The sequence below is a fragment of the Clupea harengus genome, chromosome 9 (genome assembly GCF_900700415.2).
Source record: "Clupea harengus chromosome 9, Ch_v2.0.2, whole genome shotgun sequence".
Lineage (NCBI taxonomy): Eukaryota > Metazoa > Chordata > Actinopteri > Clupeiformes > Clupeidae > Clupea > Clupea harengus.
Window position 1 is genome coordinate 19,258,854 of NC_045160.1, and position 21,219 is coordinate 19,280,072.

Genomic DNA, 21,219 nt, shown 5'->3' on the forward strand with positions numbered 1-21,219 from the left:
GTGTTGGCTGTCGGGCTGCTAGGGGGGGGGATTTTATTTGGGGAGGGATGTGGGTGGGTATGGGCACACAGGCCCTGGGGCTAATGGACACACGATGTGTGTGTGTGTGTGGTATTTTTTTTTTGTTTGTGTGCAGCAGAGCAACACCCTTTAGCACTAAGCCTTGGAGGTCTGTATGTGTTTGCGATACAGAGTTGAGGACATTTTTTTTGGGGGGGGGGGGGGGGGGGGGTGGTTTGGTATTGTTTTTTTTTCCTGCTGCTGCTTATTTACTTTAGAAGTAGATAACGATTGGGTTGGGGATGGGAAAACGTATTGGGGGAAATGGTTCTTGTAATGTTCTCTTAAAACTTAGAGCTGCCAAACTTCATGCCAGTGAGCAAATAAGCTCTCTGTGGCAGTTCCCCTGTAACCGTAAGATGCTCAAATTGGAGTTCCACTGTTCATCCATAAGTGTTCTAACAGCTCATTTTTGTGCACACTTAAATATTGAGGAGAAAAAATTAGTATTGCACACCAAAAACTTTGAGAGGAAATTGGATGCGATGGTGTCAATTGATTATGGGAATTAGTTCCTATTAGGTTAAGTTGTGATGTGCAGTGGAACTCTGGGCCCTTGTTCTCTCTGCTACAGTGCCCCTACAATACACGCAAATCTACCAGTCACATATTTGAGCTTTTCTAGGGTGGGGGGAACAAAAATGGAGATTTGTGTGACTAGAGGAGAGAACAGGGGCCAGATTGCAGGATATCTTGGCAGCTACCTGCATTTTCCTTTTCTTGCATTGGACACTGCCAGCAAACACCGAAAAGCATATAATGCCTTTTTGTTAGCTGGCAGTGGCTAGGCTGTAAGAATTGAGTGTGTGCCTGTGTGTGCGCGTGCCTGTGTCTGTGCGTGTGTGGATGATCATGTGTGGATTTGCTTTGAAGGATGAGGGAGAGGGCATCTTACCACAAAAGTGACAGAATTTGTCTCATTCTTCAAAGATTTTTTGTTTGTTTGTTTTTTTAAGGGATGTTTGTGGGTGGGAGATTGCTGCCCGAATGCATCCAATTCTTGCCTCAACTGTAAGGTGGTTAACTCCATAACCCTACCGTTTACAGTGGAGTTGCAGGATATGGATGCATTAGCTTGGGGAGGGATGGTAGTAGAAAGACTACCTGGAATAGTCATATGTTTTGGTTTATTAAAATAAAAATTTGTATGCCCTTCAATTGAGCCAGGATATGTTTCCCCATTTTCAAATTCGTGTAACTTTGCGGAATTTACGCTGAAAAAAAAAAAAATGTTGGCTATTTGTTTTCTGCCCCACCAAAACATTCAATTGGCAATTTCACAGTGAGTTATTTATATTTCAATAAGGGTCTGTGGTAAGTTAAATGCTGTGGTACCATCTGACGTGACTTCAAGTGTCTTGAAAGTTTTTGTTCGGAAATAAAACTCACTGTAATCCACTCTTGCTGTCTTAATGTTCATATGAAAGTACCCCAACCCCATCCTCTCTCTAAATGTTATACATTTACTAAATTAGGCTGAGATATAAATGTATTTTTGACCTTAAAACTTTATACGTCCTAGGCTATAAAAGAAGTCTGCAACTGTTGTGTAATTGATAAGCACACATGGGTTGCATGCCATTAGATGACCTTGGGACCGATGTGCGCACTGATGCCCCATCTGTTTTGCCTGCATATTACTAACTATAGAGGGCTCCAACTCCCCACTGCGGGACTTTACATCGTGTGGTGGAGAACGTCAAATTTATTGCATCTATTACGTTTTGCGCAGATGTTTTGGATGTCTCTCCGGATTATGAATTTAGTAGGCTTAGTATTTTGCCTTCTCTTTGCCCAAGGTGATGTGTTACCACCTCCCTGTGACAGGTAAGTTCTTCTATAGAAGTACTGGCGGTTGCGGGTTTTTTTTTTTTCAAGGGAAGCTACTTTACTTTCACTTTGATACTTAAGATAGCTTGCGCTTACACAATGTAATGCATTGAAAGTGAGTTTTTGTTGTTGTTTGTTCATTTTGCAAATGATTTTGAGAGGGAAGTTACTTATAATCCTAACGGTAACGTTATCTTGCACTACCGTGTTGAGTAGCCGATCACAGGATACATTTACACGGTTAATGAGGCCATATTAACTTTTATTAAAACCTTTTTCAACTTGTTTTGAGTGTTAATAAAAAAGATAGCTGTGTAGCTACAGAGAAATGTCTCATATTAGTATATGCACAGACCACGATCATGAAATGTAATTTGTAAATCTGTAATTCTGCGTGTGAAGTGTTGAATCTGCATTTGTGGATTATCCAATACATTCATCGGTCCAAGCTTCCACTGATAACCTTTCACGACAAATGCTTTGATGTGCCATCAAAGGTTTTCTTACTTTTTCATAGGGACCACATAAATGTTCATAGCCTGGCAAGTTGGAATGACTGTACAATATCTGTTGTTCATGGCCATCTGCAATCAAAATTATTTTTTAAAAGATACCTCCAAAAAGTGGCTCATTGAATTTGTGATAAATGTTTTCCTCTCACCGTGACAGTTGTGAGACAAATTTTGGGCAATCTGCACCTCTCAATCATTTAATTATGATTAAATCGGACTTCCCCTGAGGTGCACTAGGAGTCGCCATTTATGTAAGCTCAATAGCAAAATGACAGGTTTTCCATCTCAAACAAGTGTCTGATATTTCTTTTCAACACTGAGAATAGTCTTATCAAAAAGTCCCCCCCAGCCTGATATCTCTAACATTTTTCCTTTCCAAAGATTTACTCAACAAACATAAATGCAACATGGAATAACCTCAAAGAATTTAGTCTTTAATGGGAAATCACCTGCATCGCAGTAAACTATGGATGCCAGATGACTACAGATATTAATTTGAGCACAGACTTTTTTAGAAATAAGCTTTTTGTGAGCACATGAAACATTAGCTAACTGAGTTGCTGAGTTACGTAACAGTAAATCACTGTTTATGGTAAATTTGGCAGATGCACAAATTAGTTTGCTGCTCTTCCCGCTCACCTGTTGTGTTGAATTTAGCTTTTGACAGAAACGATTCCAAATTACGTTGGAAGGGAAATGTTCCAGATACATTACCAGCCTAGATCAGGGGGGTATTCCTAGTACGTGGTTTAGTGACGAACCCGGATAAGTTAACTCAGAGTAAGTGGTAAACCTCCTAATAGAAGAGCCCTATGGCGTCATTCTCCTAGCAAAACAAAGCCATAGGGATCCTTTTTTAGGAGGTTTACTACTTACTATGAGTTAACTTATCCGGGTTACTCACCAAACCACATACGTGGAATACCCCCCTGGTCTAATGTTGTGTAGTCGTCATTCCTACTAGCTCAGTGAGAAAATTGAAGAAACACTTGAAAAGTGATTGTCATTAAATTTGTCTGTATGCAATATATCTGCCTTCATCCTGAGGATGCCATTTACTATACACATACTTAAGAAACAGGGAATGCACAACACAAATTATACAGATGAAACATGTTTGGCGGTGACGGGCACCATAAGTGCCATGGAAAGTGCTGTTTTCACTGCCTTTGAGTTGGGTTTTCTCGAGTTTAAAGAGTAGCTGAAGAAGAGTTGAACTAGGCTAGGCCTGCACCATATTTGTACACATGCCAGCCTAAACCTTAGAAAATCCATTGTCAAGGCACACAGAAACTGCGATGTTGATACAGGTTCAAAGGTTCAGAGTAAGAATTTTGAGCAAACTAGTGAATTATCTCCATTGACCTAACCAAAGACCAGGGTCTATGATGGCCTATAAGTCAGCTTGCAATGTAGCTGTTTGGAGTAGAGAACAGTATGGGAATTCTTGCCTCTCTTCTTAATATCCTGTTGAAAGAAGGTATGAATCAACTGGTAGGTTTGAATAGTGTTTCCAACAGATTTTGTTTATTGAGTAGGATATGAAATACCTCACTGCTTCCTCTGTCTATCTGTGTCTGGCAGTGAAATTTACTGCACTGGAGAACTGTTGAGACAAGTGCAGACCGCTAGACTCTTTGACGATGACAAGTACTTTGTGGATATGAAGTTGCTGGCTGCCCCAGGTACGTTACTTTCTGTTTAGGACCCCCACGTGCCCTCAGTGTTGTGATTTTCCCTTTGGCTGATTTGAAACTACTGTACCCAAGATGTAGTGCTCCAGGCTTTTCACAACTTGACATCTGGAGTTCAGGATCAGACGATCATACCTGCCAAACTGAGAGAGTTCCTGATGAAGTTCTTTGATGCCCCAGGGAAGGAGTTTGAGACTTGGACCCCACTAGACTGGCGTGAAAAGTAAGATCATGTTATCTTATCTTTGGTGTTGCACAACAGTTCTCTGTTCGGTATTTAGACAAGACTAGTGAGAAATGAGGACTGTATGTTTCTATCAATAATACATTGAGGTGTGAAACGAGTAGACCTTAACTGTTGCTTAACAAGGAAATGTATAATGGTGGAGTTATCATTGCATGACTTCCATTTTCTCTTTTGGCTTGCAGACCTCAGTTCCTTTCAAAGATTAAAGACCCAAAGCTGTATAACTGGGCGGCTGAGCTTCATCGCCTGTGGAAGTCCTTGGGTCGAAAGGTAGATTGTAGCCTTGTTCAGCTCCCCGGTGGAAACCACAAGGTGGCACAATTATGTCTGAGGCTTTACTTGCGCCTTTAGCTGGGCATGATGATATAATGATTCAGTATAATCTTTGGTAACCCACATATATTCTCCCAGCTATTTTCCTTCAAAGGTTTTTGGGTGCTATCAGACCCATCTTACCCTGGATTACTAACAAAACGACAAGACGCCCTTATAACACAACTACTGTAGTTTCTAAAGGGCAATGACCTCAGGCCTGTGTCCACTCCACAGAAACGGCTGTTTTTAGAGTCTCAAAATTATGTTAAAGTTAAAGCTGCTGTTTAAAAAGCATCTTAACCTGTTCTAGAGGCAGTGCCTATCAGCAGCGCTTTAGGTCTCGCACAGATGAGGAGGATCAGACTCATTTAGAGTAAGCTAGAGAACTGAGGAACATTTTCATTCGCTGGTGTGCCACGAATGATGTTAAGATGCTAGAGGATCTGTCATCTGGTCACACCTGAGCAATTTAAAGATTCCATACCTGGCCACGTTCCTTTTGAAACACAAAGTTAAATCGCCCGCTGAGGCCACTGCCTTGGCTCACAAATTTGCTTTGATGCACAACATAGCAACTACCCAACCATAGAAAACAGGAAACACCGTTTTCAGGATAGCCTGAAGCAACATTTAATTTTTCAATCAGCTCACCCATAAAAGGCAGTCTTGGGTTGTCACAAGCACTGTGGTTAATACATGGGTGAACTCAGTACATGGGTTTCTTTTATAAAAATGACATAACATATTGTAATGCGGTTTATAAACATTGCAGTCAGTAGTCTGGAAAATACTGTATGCAGCTTTCAGATGGTGTGCCGTTATCTGAGGCTGGCTAGAGCGAGTGGGTTTGATGGACACAGGCTATCCAGACCATAGACATATATAATATAGATCTATATATATCTATGGTCCAGACATGATCTCAGTGTAGAGCAGAGAGACCCTGTGGCATCACTGAGCTCTCGTGAGGAAACAGTGCTAAGAGGAGGTAGGGCTGATTGATCTGTAGTACGATTCTAATGGTGCCCATGTTTTTTTTTATATGCAAATGTGATGCTGTTGTTGTATCCATGAGCCATTATACCAATTGTGATGGATTCTCAGGGTTCATGCTATTTTCATTCGTTCAGCTCGAATGTAGATGCACTATGACGCTAGTTCCATTGTGCGGTCTCAAACAGATTACCACGGATGTGAAGGATCACCCTGAGTTGTACTCACAAATCTACACTCCTAACCCAGTCATCATTCCAGGAGGGCGTTTCAGGGAACTGTACTACTGGTGAGCAGTATATGTAGTTCACGGCTCAGAAACTAGCTTTCATATCCAGACAGGCATACTCAGACTTGAACTGCTGAGACATGATATCACTTAACCTGTCTTACCTTAGGGACTCCTACTGGATAATCAATGGCCTCCTCCTGTCCGAGATGACAGACACTGCCCGAGGGATGATTGAGAACTTTTTATACCTGGTCGACAGGTGAGCTCAGCCTTGTCCTGCAGTCATGTTTTCTGTCTGTGATACAAAAGCCTACATTCACAAATTTTATTTTTCATTTTAAAACTTTAGCTTTTGAAACAACAGGTCCATTCTAAGCAAGCGCCGTAAGATATTTGTGGAAGTGATCTTCAACTGCATCACTGTATCGGTTGTTCTGAATTGTTCTGCAGGTACGGTTTTGTTCCAAACGGAGGCAGGATTTATTATGAGCGTCGTAGTCAGCCCCCTTTCCTCACTCTAATGGTTCGGGATTACTTCACAGCCACAGAAAACACCAGCTTCCTGAGGTAGGCCCATCTGATCTACTAGAGTTTTACCATCTGTTCAATCTAAATGTTCTACTGACATACTGGAATGATTTTTTTTTCAGGAAAGCTGTACCTGCTTTAGAAAGGGAATACAACTTTTGGATGCAGAATCGTTCCATCATAGTTGAAGTGGATGGGAAGAAGCATGTTGTTAACTACTACAATGTGCAAGTTGGTCAGCCAAGGTCAGGGGGTCACCTGTACACCAAGAAGAGCTACTTAGCATACATGGACTATTTCATATATGTTTGCTTGTTTGAAAGACATTAACAAATGTTGAAGGATAACAACATACATTTGGTCTCCCATATAGACCAGAGTCCTACACTGATGATTTGGACCTTGCTGAACACATGTCAGAAGGTATGCTTTGACGTTTCTTCACAGGAATCCTATCGGTTATATCTTCTCACCCTGATCTTTGGGTTAGTGTTTGTGATGGCATAGTTGTGTGGTGAGGTAACCATGGCCTATGAAGGCAAGAGAGAGGCTTTCTTTAGCTTAATCCAGAACCTTTCAGACACTTACTTACGTCATGGCAAAGATAAATATGAAAAACATTACATGCATTACTTTACGGAAGCAGTCTTCTGACAAACCAGAATGAAGTCCAGGAAACAGAAGTACTGTCAGTGTGGGTATGGACACTGTTTTAAGCGGTTTCAGGAGGGCTATGTTTCTGAGGGGACAGTAGTGTCCATACCCACAACGCCAAAACAAATAGTTTCAAACTGCCCCAAAAAGGGACACTGATATGATATATCTGATAAAAGAAAACTTCACTTATACTTACTTATACAAACTCTTGCCTATGATTCTATAGTGCCATGAAACAAAGTTCATTAATGTTGCTCTATAAGTGAATTAAATTGAAATATCGACTAGGAAGCTAGTATCAGCTTGATTTCACCATGCACCTAAGTATGTGAAATGAGTAGATGATGTTACGATAATGCCATTATCATTATCCCAAGAATAGTCCCCTGTGCTTGTAATGCACCCCACCAAAGCAACATTGAATGGTAATCAGAATAGAGGAGATAAAGACAACAGACTGAACACACAATGAACAATACTGCAAAAGTGTGCATTAACATTTCTAAAGAAAATATGAATGTTGTGAAAATGTATATGTATATTAATGTATATGGATTTCACACTTGAGCTGAGTTTTGTCGTAATTGCTGCTCTTGACCCTTAATGTGATGTTTGAAGTATGATAACTGGGCCGTCCTTTGCTGACAGGGGACGAGGAAAGGTTATTTGCAGAACTGAAGGCAGGGGCAGAGTCTGGTTGGGACTTCAGCTCACGATGGTTTGCTGGCAACAAGGACTCCAACGATGCCACCTTGAAGGACATATATACCTCAGCAGTCATCCCGACTGACCTCAATGCCCTCATGTGCCTCAATGAGTACACTCTAGCCCAGTTCCATCGTACACTGGGTGAGAAAAATATACATTGATGCAGCAAGTGCTATATTGATAGCGAAATACAATACTGAGGCTACATGGTTACACAAGTCATTTCAATATGAGCTGGTGTATCCAATTGCACCTGGATTCATCAACCGCCAGGTGTGTTCTGTCAGGAAATAGAATCCTGATGTTCCACAGAGACCTATAGGACTATCGATTGAAATTCTGCAACTTTCAACTAAACCAAGCTTTTGGGTTGCATGATCATTGCACATTAATCAGTATTGTTCTGTAATCTGCTTCTTTATAAGTACAGGTCCTTTACCCCCCAGGGTCATCTTTCTAATTATAATACTGATGAGGAAAGAGCCAATCTCATACCTGGCCATTTGAGTTCACATTCAAAGGAAATTTGAACTTAACAGCCAATCAAATTAAACCGCTCCCTTCTGTACTCCTGAAGCAATGTGTTGATGGGGTGGAATTGTTTATGGCTGGGTCCAGGCCATATATGAACACCTTTTGTTGTTGCACACTGAACAAACAGCTTTAAGTTTTGTTTGGTCAAAATATGTGATCTGATCCAATAAGACGCGAGATAAGAATCAATCATACATTTCTTATCATTGAAGTTGCGTGAAACATTGTGGCGAATGGTTATTTTTTTTCATAAGAGTTTATTTCAAGTATTCTCAGATCGAATAAACATTTTCATAGTTTCCTCCTGCACTTTATCATGAGGCTGGTCCAAAACACAGACATCCAGAACACACCTACCTCTAATTGTAAATAAACTGTGGTCCTTAAACATATGGCTGTGTTGGACATGTATTCATTGCTTGGTGGTTTCTTCCCTCAGGCAATGATGCTGCAGCTCAGCGCTACTCCGAAGCGTACGCTAACCGACTGGCCGCTGTAGAGGCATTGCTGTGGAACTCAGAGAGAGGGGTTTGGTTTGATTACAGTTTGCGCACAAACAGCAGCAACTTTGCTTTCTACCCATCAAACCTGGCTCCTCTTTGGGCACGCTGCTTCAGTCACAGTGACATGCAGCTCAGGGCTTTTGAATACCTAAAGGCAAGTGCATTTTTGCATCAGATCACATCTGGATAGAATTGTTTACAGAGGCATGCAGAACATTTAGCTCTTCTGTATGATGTTTAATTGAAGAGAAAAAACACATTCCATGAATACAATATTGTCATAGTATTGGTAAGTAATAGTCTGACCTGTAAGGAACACATAATGTATTTCCATTTTTCAAAAAAAAAATGCTTACTCTCCCTGGTAGCCCCTAGTTCGACATAGACCCTTCAATATTGGTATTCATCAACCACAGACTGCCCTGGCATTCAGGAGGTACGAAACATAAGCCTAGCACATTTGGAACTGCGGTTATGTCTGTATTGGATTACAACCAGAGTTCCTTGTCATATGACTGTACAAGAAGAGACTTAGTTACCTAAGGAAGATTCCAATGACAGTTCATGCAGTGTCACAGAGTGACCTTTTTGGTATACAGTTCTTGACCTGAAGCAAGAGACATACAATAAAAATAGACTTCCACGGAATGCAACTTAACAAAAAGAGCTAATTAGTTAATTCATTAAAAAAATAGTATTCCTTTTATTCATATTATTCTATGTTGTTCATATGCTGTGATTTTGTATAACTTTTCCATGCACATTTTTGTCACCCCTGCTCTGAAGCATTAGCGGTGTTAGCGCTGCTAACCACTGCCTGTTTATGATGTTCACCATATCTTCATTTATGTCACCAATCATTGCGTACAGGAGAGTGGAGCATTGAATTATCCGCATGGTGTTCCCACCTCCCTCCACAACAGCAGAGAGCAGTGGGACATGCCCAATGCGTGGTCCCCCCTCCAGCAGATGCTTATCCAGGGTGAGTTATTTGCCACAACTTCATTTGTGCATACTGAGGGATAGGGATGGGAATCGAGAACCGGTTCTTGTTAAGAAAATCCGGTTCTTGTCAAAATCCTTTTCGATTCCGCTATCGATATTTTTAAAAAAAAATCTTAATTTTTTGATTTTTTTTATACATATATTCCAGTATCATGTAAGTGCCGTTTAGGTATGTCACGTGCACGCAGCTTTGATTTGTTTCAGACTGCAGCCAACATGGCGTCTAGGCAGAGGTGTGGTTATATTTCACGCAAAAAGATGACCACAGGGCCACTTGCAATGCTTGCAAAACGTCTCTTTCGTCAAAGGGGGGAAAAACTACCATTACCCCGAAACATTTGTCCATACTGTATGCAACAACTTTGCAGGAATGTCACGTTTTTGAGCGCTACGGAGTGACAATAACTTTAATGAATCTCATTGGAATCTCAACCAAGCAACAGCAGCGCGGCTAACGTTAGCGCTTCATCTGTTAATATCGAAGGTAAACTCTAACAGTCTATTGTGTTAGTGTTGTGTTAGTGCCAGTGGTTTCATTGTGTATACTATATGTTTATGTCAGTTGTATTGTTAGTTCAAGGAGAATACACTTAAAAAAAAAAAACAGCACTGTAATTGGCAAGTTCAAATATTTAGCACAGCGGTTCTCAAACTCTGGTATATCAAGTATATATAAGATTATTTTCCAGGCTCCCCATCTGATGACATTTTTGAGTTTAGATGTTTTATTAAAAAAATTGTATGAAACCTATTACCAGATCAGTCATACATTCTATTACTTATGGTTGGAATTATAGTCAAAACAAATACTTTTTTACTTTGTTGGGACCCCCTAGCACCCCATCAAGGAAAAGGATCCCTAGGCTATGGGTCTCTGGACCCTACTTTGAGAGTTTGTTGACCTATTCTTAGGTTTGTTTTTGGTTATTTAAAACATGTAAATGTATACATACATACTGTATATGCGGTGCATCATCTTTTCAGAGAATATTATATAAAAGAAAATGTATGTAAAGAAACCCGTTTGTACTCTTTTTTTTTTTTTTTTTCCTTGCCCAAAAAGAATCGATAACAGAATCGATAAGGAATCGAATCGATAAGCAAGAATCGTTACGGAATCGGAATCGTTAAAATCTTACCAATTCTCATCCCTACTGAGGGAACAGCATAGTGGTGTCCGTGAGATTTAGAGACTAAAATGGAAAATATTGATATTATATAATATAATAGCATATTCTGGACAATCTGGGCATGGAAGCTTTGCCAGCAACTGATAGCAAAATTATTTAAATTATTCTCTTCAAATGTCTTAGTCACAGCACCAATAGGTTGGCGTCTATGCCTACTCCTTCATTTGCGAGTTGAGGTCAAATTGGAGAATATCCACGGTAAACTAAATAGAATGCCATACAATTTGAAGCATTATTGCTATTATTATATGGCAACAACAGTACGACCGTTCTGATTGGCTAATGGGTAGTCATGCCAGCCGCGTATTGACCTCCTCGCCGGTCTGATACGGATCCTTCTTGCCCTCTGACGTCATCTTGCGATATTGATAGACATCAACAGCCATGAGGAAATTCAGAAGCAGCGAAAATGTGTTATTGAAAGTGATGATGAAGACTAGACTACTATAGTTTGAATCACTTGTGGTGTTACTTTACTGTAAATTAAAGCCATTTTAGCTGAGCCGTGTTGTCTGTTTTCAATTGATCATTGTAACTTGAAGTTAGCAAGTAATTGGTTGCTCGGCAACACCTGAAACACACTGTGTCGTGAGAAGACTTGAGAGCTGAACAAAACGTCATGTTTTCTATTTACAATTACCATTTATTTTTATTTACAAAATGAAAAATGCCATATAATAAACAACTTACTAACCTCGACCGTTCGGTCATGCCGGGAGATATCAGACTGAGGCTTTGCCGTATCAACCTCGCTATCGCTCGGTCGATACGTTATAGCCTCAGTCTGATATTTCCCAGCATGACCTCACTCTCAGTTAGTAAGTAGTTAATAATCGCTATCGCTCGGTCGATACGTTATAGCCTCAGTCTGATATTTCCTGGCATGACCTCACACTCGGTTAGTAAGTAGTTAATAATGAGACAAGCTTTGTAATAGAAAATGGATAGGAAGATGTAACAGTGCTTTTCTCTTTCTCTAGCGTGCAATATGATAATGCAACAGGGACTTGGGAGTGACCGTTTTTAATTGGTTCTTGTGCTTGTCAGGTTTATCAGATATCCCCTCAGAGGACCCTAAAGACCTGGCGTTTGAGTTGGCCCAGAAGTGGATCCAAACCAACTGGGCAGCTTACTCAACATATGAAGCCATGTTTGAGAAGGTTGTATCATAACTGATCATATGCTCATATAGTGTCATATAATGTGATATAATACAACATTTTCATTCACAATAAATGTCACAATTGTTTTTAGATCAGAATGTTGTATTTATCTAAACTGATCTCTACGTCCTTGTAACAGTATGATGTCAACGCAGGAGGAAAGCCTGGTGGGGGAGGCGAATATGAAGTTCAGGTATTTACAGTTGATTTGCAATGACTCCTCTTATACAATGCCACCTTGAAATACAAACATGACGTTGGGATGAGGGGGAAAACAAACCTTCAGAACTTATCGTTTGGCTGTGCACAGAATACAGAAACCGTGCCATATGGAACTGCAATGCTCAAGAGGCATTGCTTTTCACTGTGTGCCGTGAAGACACTATGCCAAGGAAACACAAAACCATATTTTCATTGATCTGCATCTTGTTCAACTATCATCCAGAAAAACAATCACAATCTCCTAACGCTCTATCGGCTCATTTTCTTTCTCTGAAATCCTGCCACCAGGAATCTGTCCGATCACAGTCCTCTAGCAAATAGGGGGTGTGGTTGAGGTTATTAAAGCAAACGCGTATCTGTGGGCGAAAAATAAACTGTCCCATTAGTTGTAGTATATAATGACATTATTTACATAAAGTATGAAGTAAATCCAAGATGGTTGTTCAGGAATTTTTTCTAGATTCTGTTGATTTGACATGGAATTTTACATACTGTAATTCACGGTAATATGGTCATTTAAATGTCATTTTCCATTTTTTATTTACAGAACACTTCATGTGAAAGGGTTTAATTCTAGTTAATGTGTTTCTGTAACTAGTTAACTAGCACCAGCATGGTTTCACTGTATCCAAATATTCAGTTGAGAAATATAATGAAGTGGCTTGTGGTTTATCATAAGTGGAGTATGTTACCCCTGCGTGACTTTTTGTCTGTAAAACTGTTACGTGAAGGCAGTATCGTGATGAAAGAGGTGTTGTTACATTTTAATACATGTGTTATGTTTGGGGTTCAGATCATGCAAAGCTAGTAAGACTGTATTGATCATGTGTGCGTGTGCTCTCTTTAACAGCTGGGCTTTGGTTGGACCAATGGTGTAGCCTTGCAGCTCTTGGATCACTATGGCGAGAGGCTATGTTCAGCAGGAGCTGGTTTGAATGGCTTCAGACTACTGATCTGGAGCCTGTCGCTGCTCTTCACCATACTGCTCCTGCTGCTGTAGGGATGGAGTCATGCTACCAGAGGTGAATTGCATGTGAAAAAGAAACCGTGATTCTAATTAATTATATTTGTACAGTCGGAGTGCATCTGCTGAACAGTAATTAAGAAGCTAGCACTGTGTACTTTATGTTAACTTAAATTTGCCCACTCAACTTCTTGCCTTTTGTCTCATTATCATTAATGCCATTTTAATTCCCTTTCACTTACACACTCACAAATGTGCTGGTTATGTTGCCCAATCCAAAGTGTTTGATTTCATGTTTGTCCTTTTCAGAGATGTTCACAATTGTCCCCGTAACAAACATGATGAAGGCAACTTCAAAGCAACAATAATCAAGCTGAGGAATAGGTTGATTACTTATGTTCCCCTTCACCTCACTATCATTGACACTTAGATATAGAGTAATCAAGTTATAATCAGGTTATACTTGACATAAGCTGCTTCACTCAGTGAATAATGAGGCATACCTTTTTTGCTGTGTTTACTGTGTTCTCTATTTGGGAATTGAATGATAATGCAATGTCTTCCAACCTTTATGTCAGTTTTCTTTTTCATTTTCTCCGTTCTGAAAAGACTATTTTGAACAATAGAAATACTGTCCTTTGGAGATCATCTTGTCCTGGGCCTGAGTAAGACACAGGTTGCTTCAAATCTTTGCAAGCTGGCTAACTGTTAAATTAAATGAGCTGTCAAGTTGAAGTTTAACTAATGTGGTTTGAGCTGAATATCAATGCAAACCAACACTAAGACGGTGTTTGGTCAATCCAAGGGACTGGATTCCCAAACATTTCAAGAGTAACCTTGAATGTCAAATGCAGTGAGGTGTGCTAAGACCTATATTTAGACCTATACATTGTTGCATATCCCAACGCAGGCAAGCCGACTCCTTCATAATAGGAAATTAATGTTACCGTTGCTTCTGAGTGATTTCCTGAAATATCAAAAAATGTAAGGGCTTTGTAGACATGATTTCATGAGTTGTCTGAAGAAATAGAGTAATTTATTATGGAGAGATTTATGTCTCAAAATTATTTGTAAATGCATGTACCACGATCCACAAATATTCAACGATTTACATTTTGTTTCCATCCACATACAGCACTCCTTACTTGTGACTCATTGTCATTTTGAGTTGTGACAAGTTGTCAATTGAATAAACGTACTATGATTTCTATCGGGTTAAACGTCTGTTGCTCATGTCACGAAGTGACTGCACTAACTGTCCGTAACACTATGCGTAATGCAAAATATACAAAACAATGTAGCACACCAATGCAATAGCCTAGATTTGCTAAGCCGCTGAACACCTCCTCGTATGCATCATGCTACATGTTATTGAAATGAGTTCCTGAAAATGAAAAATGGTGTTTTTTTTTTTTTTTAACAATAAGCAGACCACTGAAGCATGTTGACGTTTCTTTATTTCAGAAATGTTTGCGACTGTGTGTGTGCGTGTTCAGGGTAGGTGGAGTGGGCTTGTAAACTGAAGAAACACTCCATTGTTCCTCAAAGCTTTTCATACTGTATGTTAGTTTGTGTATTTATGAAGGCATATGTGTATGTGTGTGTGATTGTTTGCATGTATGTATATTTTGTTATACAAAAAATACACACCTAGCAAATGTCCACATTTGCCAGGTTACTATATCTAAAAATACCACACAGAGGTCTCTGCCTTCTGTCCTAGCTGCCTGAATGTTATGCCAAATAATGCTACTGTTTCAAATACCTACATAACTACATTTGCTAGGTTTCACTTTTACCCTTGCAAATGTCAGACTGTCCTTCAGTCTGGCTTACAGCTAACTGGTGAATGGAGCAGTTGTTGTCAGTGTCGTCATGTCTTCCATATCAGCTTGGATGGGAGGTAATCACGTGCCTTCATGCAGCCTTTCACCACCAACAACCCATTTAGATGCCCTAATTGTTAATGATGTTAATGCCCATTTAGATTTATGTGTTCTGTAGGCATATCTCGATGATTGTTCCATAACATTACCATCTAAATTAAGTCTTAATCAATTTTCCTTTCTCCCCGGAGTAGGCCTCCCTTTCAAACACAACAAGGCTGTAACTAGAGCATCTTTTGAACAGGGTGTCGATGTCTTTTGCAAATGAAAATTATAAAAACTGAGTTCCAATGTCCACATAGTTCGACCTATCCTTGTTGATCCTTGTCTTATGTCATGAACGTAAACAAATAATTTGTTTAATGTAATGTTTAATTGCATACTGCACGTTGCATTTAGTAATAAACAGGTCATATTTTCCCCTCTAATTCTTAGGCTTTTTGCCCATTTGATGTTTTTAGTGGTCTAATTTCTATTTACCACAACTAGTGTTTCACAAAAATATGAAGAGTCTTCTCTATGGAAGACTGCTACAACAGATCTGATGTTGGATGAGGAGGATTCCATGTTGGATTGAAAGCCATTGAAGCTTAATAAAATACCCAGACCTGCAGAGCTGAAGCCACAGCCCCCCACAATAACCCAGTGGAGGGATACAATTCAAGATCTGTACAGAATGGAACACTTGACTGCACTATTACAACTGAAAACAGAGGTATTCCTTAACAACTGGACCCCCATTGCTCTACATTTCCATTTGATATGTTAGGCAGAATATATATGTATATATTTATTTTATTTTCTCCTTGTTTTTCCTTTTGAGCAATGTACATTTACAAGCTATTCTCTTTTTCTTTCGGAATACTGTCTTAATGTAATGTCATGCGTGCTGTATTGTGCTTATGGACAATGTTAATGCTTTACTCAATGCTGATTTGCCTGGCTCCTGATGGTTAGGGCCCAATTCATCCATGGACTGTTAGCCTAAGACTTGTACCCGTGGCACTTAATTGTACAGCACTTTGGTCAGCGTGAGTTGTTTTTAAATGTGCTTTATAAATAGACTTGACTTAATTTCATGTTTTAAATGATTGGATGTGATGTACTGTATGACTGCATTTGATAAAAATGAAATCAAGTAAAAAAACAAATACTGATATAAGGATAATATCAGACCTACATACCAGTGTGAAGCCTCACTTTAAAAACCCACACAACTTAGTTAAATAGAAACCAGGTGACCCAAAAAACGTTGTTATTGTTTTAAATACACAGAGGGCATTATCATTTGCACCAGAATCTCAGACATTTACCCCAGTTCACTCTGAATACTTTGTATTTGTTCATGTTTTGACTGAGGGTGGCAATGGAATGCTCAGCTGAGCTCAGTTCTTTTCATCGTGTACATTACTTTAAGAATACAACTGAAATAAACACTATTAATGTGAAATAAAAATATACTATTATATATATATTCAGGGCCCTCATGTGAATACAAATATTGTATTATATATACAGTGGGTACGCATCAATGTACACTCAGCAACCCATCTTAACAGAAAAAAACAGAAATGTAGAAATTTTTGCAAATTTATTAAAAAATAAAAACTGAAATATCACATGGTCATAAGTATTCAGACCCTTTGCTGTGACACTCATATTTAACTCACATGCTGTCCATTTTATCTGATCCTCCTTGAGATGTTTCTACTCCTTCATTGGAGTCCAGATTAAAAAAATTCAACTGATTAGACTTGATTAGGAAAGGCACACACCTGTCTATATAAGACCTTACAGCTCAGAACAAATGAGAATCATGAGGTCGAAGGAACTGCCCAAGGAGCTCAGAGACAGCATTGTGGCAAGGCACAGATCTGGCCAAGGTTACAAAAGAATTTGAGCAGCACTCAAGGTTCCTAAGAGCAGAGTGGCCTCCATAATCCTTAAATGGAAGAAGTATGGGATGACCAGAACTCTTCCTAGACCTGGCCGTCCAGCCAAACTGAGCAATCGTCGGAGAAGAGCCTTGGTGAGAGAGGTAAAGAAGAACCCAAAAATCACTGTGGCTGAGCTCCAGAGATGCAGTAGGGAGATGGGAGAAAGTTTCACAAAGTCAACTATCACTGCAGCCCTCCACCAGTCAGGGCTTTATGGCAGAGTGGCCCGACGGAAGCCTCTCCTCAGTGCAAGACATATGAAAGCCCGTTTGCCAAAAAACACATGGAGGACTCCCAAACTATGAGAAATAAGATTCTCTGGTCTGATGAGACCAAGATTGAACTTTTTGGCGTTAATTCTAAGCTGTATGTGTGGAGAAAACCAGGCACTGCTCATCACCTGCCCAATACAATCCCAACAGTGAAACATGGTGGTGGCAGCATCATGCTATGGGGGTGTTTTTCAGCTGCAGGGACAGGACGACTGGTTGCAATTGAAGGAAAGATGAATGCGGCCAAGTACAGAGATATCCTGGAAGAAAACCTCCTCCAGAGTGCTCAGGACCTCAGACTGGGCCGAAGGTTCACCTTCCAACAAGACAATGACCCGAAGCACACAGCTAAAATTACAAAGGAGTGGCTTCGGAACAAGTCTGTGACCATTCTTGACTGGCCCAGCCAGAGCCCTGACCTAAACCCAATTGAGCATCTCTGGAGAGACCTGAAAATGGCTGTCCACCAACGTTCACCATTCAACCTGACAAAACTGGAGAGGATCTGCAAGGAAGAATGGCAGAGGATCCCCAAATCCAGGTGTGAGAAACTTGTTGCATCATTCCCAAGAAGACTCATGGCTGTACTAGCTCAAAAGGGTGCTTCTACTCAATACTGAGCAAAGGGTCTGAATACTTATGAACATGTGATATTTCAGTTTTTATTTTTTAATACATTTGCAAAAATTTCTACATTTCTGTTTTTTTCTGTCAAGATGGGTTGCTGAGTGTACATTAATGCGGAAAAAAATGAACTTGTTCGATTTTAGCAAATGGCTGCAATGAAACAAAGAGTGAAAAATGTGAAGGGGTCTGAATACTTTCCGTACCCACTGTATATATATATATATATTAGGGTTAGTGTCGTATGGCTGCCTCGGTGTGTTGGTGCAAACTTCTGTTTGTTTTTAGTCTTTATTAGTCTTTAATTCTGTTTTTTTGCGAATCAACTCGGATTATTTTGTCTTATTGTCACAAACTGTATTTGTTTTTAGTCTTTAATTTGGTTTATTGCGAATCAACTCGGATTATTTTATCTTATTGTCACAAACTGTATTTGTTTTTAGTCTTCAATTGTTTATAACGACTCAACTCGTATTTTTCCGGTATTTTCTTATTTTGTTATTGTGTTGCAATGGTGATGTTGCAGATTATTTATATAGAGATGAGCTACTTAGCATCAGGGACTCAACATCATCTGATTTATATCCCAACTTTCTCCCCTCCTCCGTAGATTTACTAGCCCTACTAATCAAAGGCCTTGGCCACACAGTGAGACGGAGAGGAAAGCGCTGGAGCCCTGGTGTGATTTAGGAAGAGAGGTGTATGGTCACCTCTACCGAGTATATTCCTCTCCAACATCCGCTCAAAGTGATGGTCGAGTTCTACACAGCCATCATTGAGTCTATCCTCACCTCATCAATCACCATCTGGTTCGCTGCCTCTTCTGCCTAGGACAAAGGCAGACTGCACCGGATCATTCGGTCAGCTGAGAAGGTCATTGGCTGTGACCTGCCGTCTCTCCTAGACCTGTTCCATTCCAGGAACAGCAAGAGAGCAGGCAACATCACAACTGATCCTTTCCATCCCGGTCAGCACCTATTTCAGAGACTCCCATCCGGCAGAAGGTTCCAGGCTATCAAGACTAAAACCTTGCGACACCTGCCCCTGCATCACAATGACTTTGGGCATCCCCCCCCCCCACACACACACACACCCACACACATATTCACACAAATGCAATACAGCGTAAATTATTTATATACTGCACTTTGCTAATTCCAATTCACTGCATTTTAGCCCGGCACGTGCCCAAATTATTTATTATTATTTATTATTCTGTCTTGTAAAACATTTATCTTTTATTCCCTTTTTTTTGCTATTTTGTTAGTATGTTTATATGTTTATATCTTGTATGTCCTATCAGAATGAATGAAGTATATTTATTTACACCACACCAAGTTAATTTCCTGTATGTGTAAATAAATATACTTCATTCATTCTGATTCTGATTAGGATAAAGGCCTTTTCATTGTGTACCTTACTTTAAGAATACAACAGGAATAACACAAATCACGTGAATAATAAAAAAGCTTTATTTTTGGTTGTACTCCAACTAAACAAACAGGAACAGTTTTATATACATAGTTTCACCAGCAGACATAATATAAACATGCAAGTAAAAAAAAAAAATTTTCAGACTGAATCATATGTTAGACTGCAGCGTGTCTCTTTTCTTGTGTACTGCACTGGTGGGGCCTTTCTCTTGTATGTATTTTCTGATGTGTCTTGAGCTTGCCTTTGGCATTAAAGCACTTCCCACACTGAGAACACTGATATGGCTTTTCTCCAGTGTGAATCCTCTGGTGTGCCGTCAATTCACCCTTTTGACTAAAGGTCTTTCCACACTGAGAACACTGATATGGCTTTTCTCTTGTATGTATTTTCTGATGTGTCTTGAGATTGCCTTTGGTATTAAAGCACTTCCCACACTGAGAACACTGATATGGCTTTTCTCCAGTGTGAATCCTCTGGTGTGTCGTCAATTCACTCTTTTGACTAAAGGTCTTTCCACACTGAGAACAATGATATGGCTTTTCCCCAGTGTGAATCCTCTGGTGTGCCTTGAGATGAGAGGTTTGACTAAAAGTCTTTCCACACTGAGAACAATGATATGGCTTTTCTCTTGTATGTATTTTCTGATGTGTCTTGAGATTGCCTTTGGTATTAAAGCACTTCCCACACTGAGAACACTGATATGGCTTTTCTCCAGTGTGAATCCTCTGGTGTGTCATCAATTCAACCTTTTGACTAAAGGTCTTTCCACACTGAGAACAATGATATGGCTTTTCCCCAGTGTGAATCCTCTGGTGTGCCTTGAGATGAGAGGTTTGATTAAAAGTCTTTCCACACTGAGAACAATGATATGGCTTTTCTCTTGTATGTATTTTCTGATGTGTCTTGAGATTGCCTTTGGTATTAAAGCACTTCCCACACTGAGAACACTGATATGGCTTTTCTCCAGTGTGAATCCTCTGGTGTGTCGTCAATTCAACCTTTTGACTAAAGGTCTTTCCACACTGAGAACAATGATATGGCTTTTCCCCAGTGTGGATCCTCTGGTGTGCCTTGAGATGAGAGGTTTGATTAAAAGTCTTTCCACACTGAGAACAATGATATGGCTTTTCTCTTGTATGTATTTTCTGATGTGTCTTGAGATTGCCTTTGGTATTAAAGCACTTCCCACACTGAGAACACTGATATGGCTTTTCTCCAGTGTGAATCCTCTGGTGTGTCGTCAATTCAACCTTTTGACTAAAGGTCTTTCCACACTGAGAACAATTATATGGCTTTTCCCCAGTGTGGATCCTCTGGTGTGTCTTGAGATGAGAGGTTTGACTAAAAGTCTTTCCACACTGAGAACAATGATATGGCTTTTCTCCAGTGTGGCTCCTCTGGTGTATTTTGAGATCACCTGTTTTACTAAAGGTCTTTCCACTCTGAGAACATTGATTGGGTTTTTCTCCAGTGTGTGTTTGTTGATGAATTGCAAGAGCGGAAGGTGCAGCAAAGGTTTTGAAACATTGGGTGCATTCATGTCTTTTCTTCCTCTTGTTCGATTGCCGATGTCTATTGACTTTCTTTCTTCTTTCCCCTGTACTCCTTTTGTTTGAATGGATACTTTGAACGTCTCCTATAACATTAGAAAATATTTTTAAAATAATGTCCTCTCTCTTCGATTTGTTACATTAGTCCTACAACACATA

General features: G+C 39.8%; 1 protein-coding gene across 1 annotated transcript; it reads left to right on the forward strand.

The window, feature by feature from the left end:
* The first annotated feature begins 226 nt into the window (after nt 1-226).
* Nucleotides 227-14,567, forward strand: treh (trehalase (brush-border membrane glycoprotein)). The gene is made up of 16 exons (XM_031573752.2): nt 227-1,887; nt 3,987-4,087; nt 4,172-4,319; nt 4,526-4,613; nt 5,840-5,940; nt 6,050-6,142; nt 6,334-6,450; nt 6,534-6,656; nt 6,785-6,834; nt 7,717-7,917; nt 8,750-8,967; nt 9,684-9,795; nt 12,056-12,168; nt 12,311-12,364; nt 13,244-13,415; nt 13,667-14,567. The coding sequence occupies exons 1-15, from the start codon at nt 1,646-1,648 to the stop codon at nt 13,391-13,393; spliced, it is 1,911 nt and encodes a 636-aa protein (XP_031429612.1). The 5' UTR covers nt 227-1,645; the 3' UTR covers nt 13,394-13,415; nt 13,667-14,567.
* Nucleotides 14,568-21,219: the final 6,652 nt, after the last annotated feature.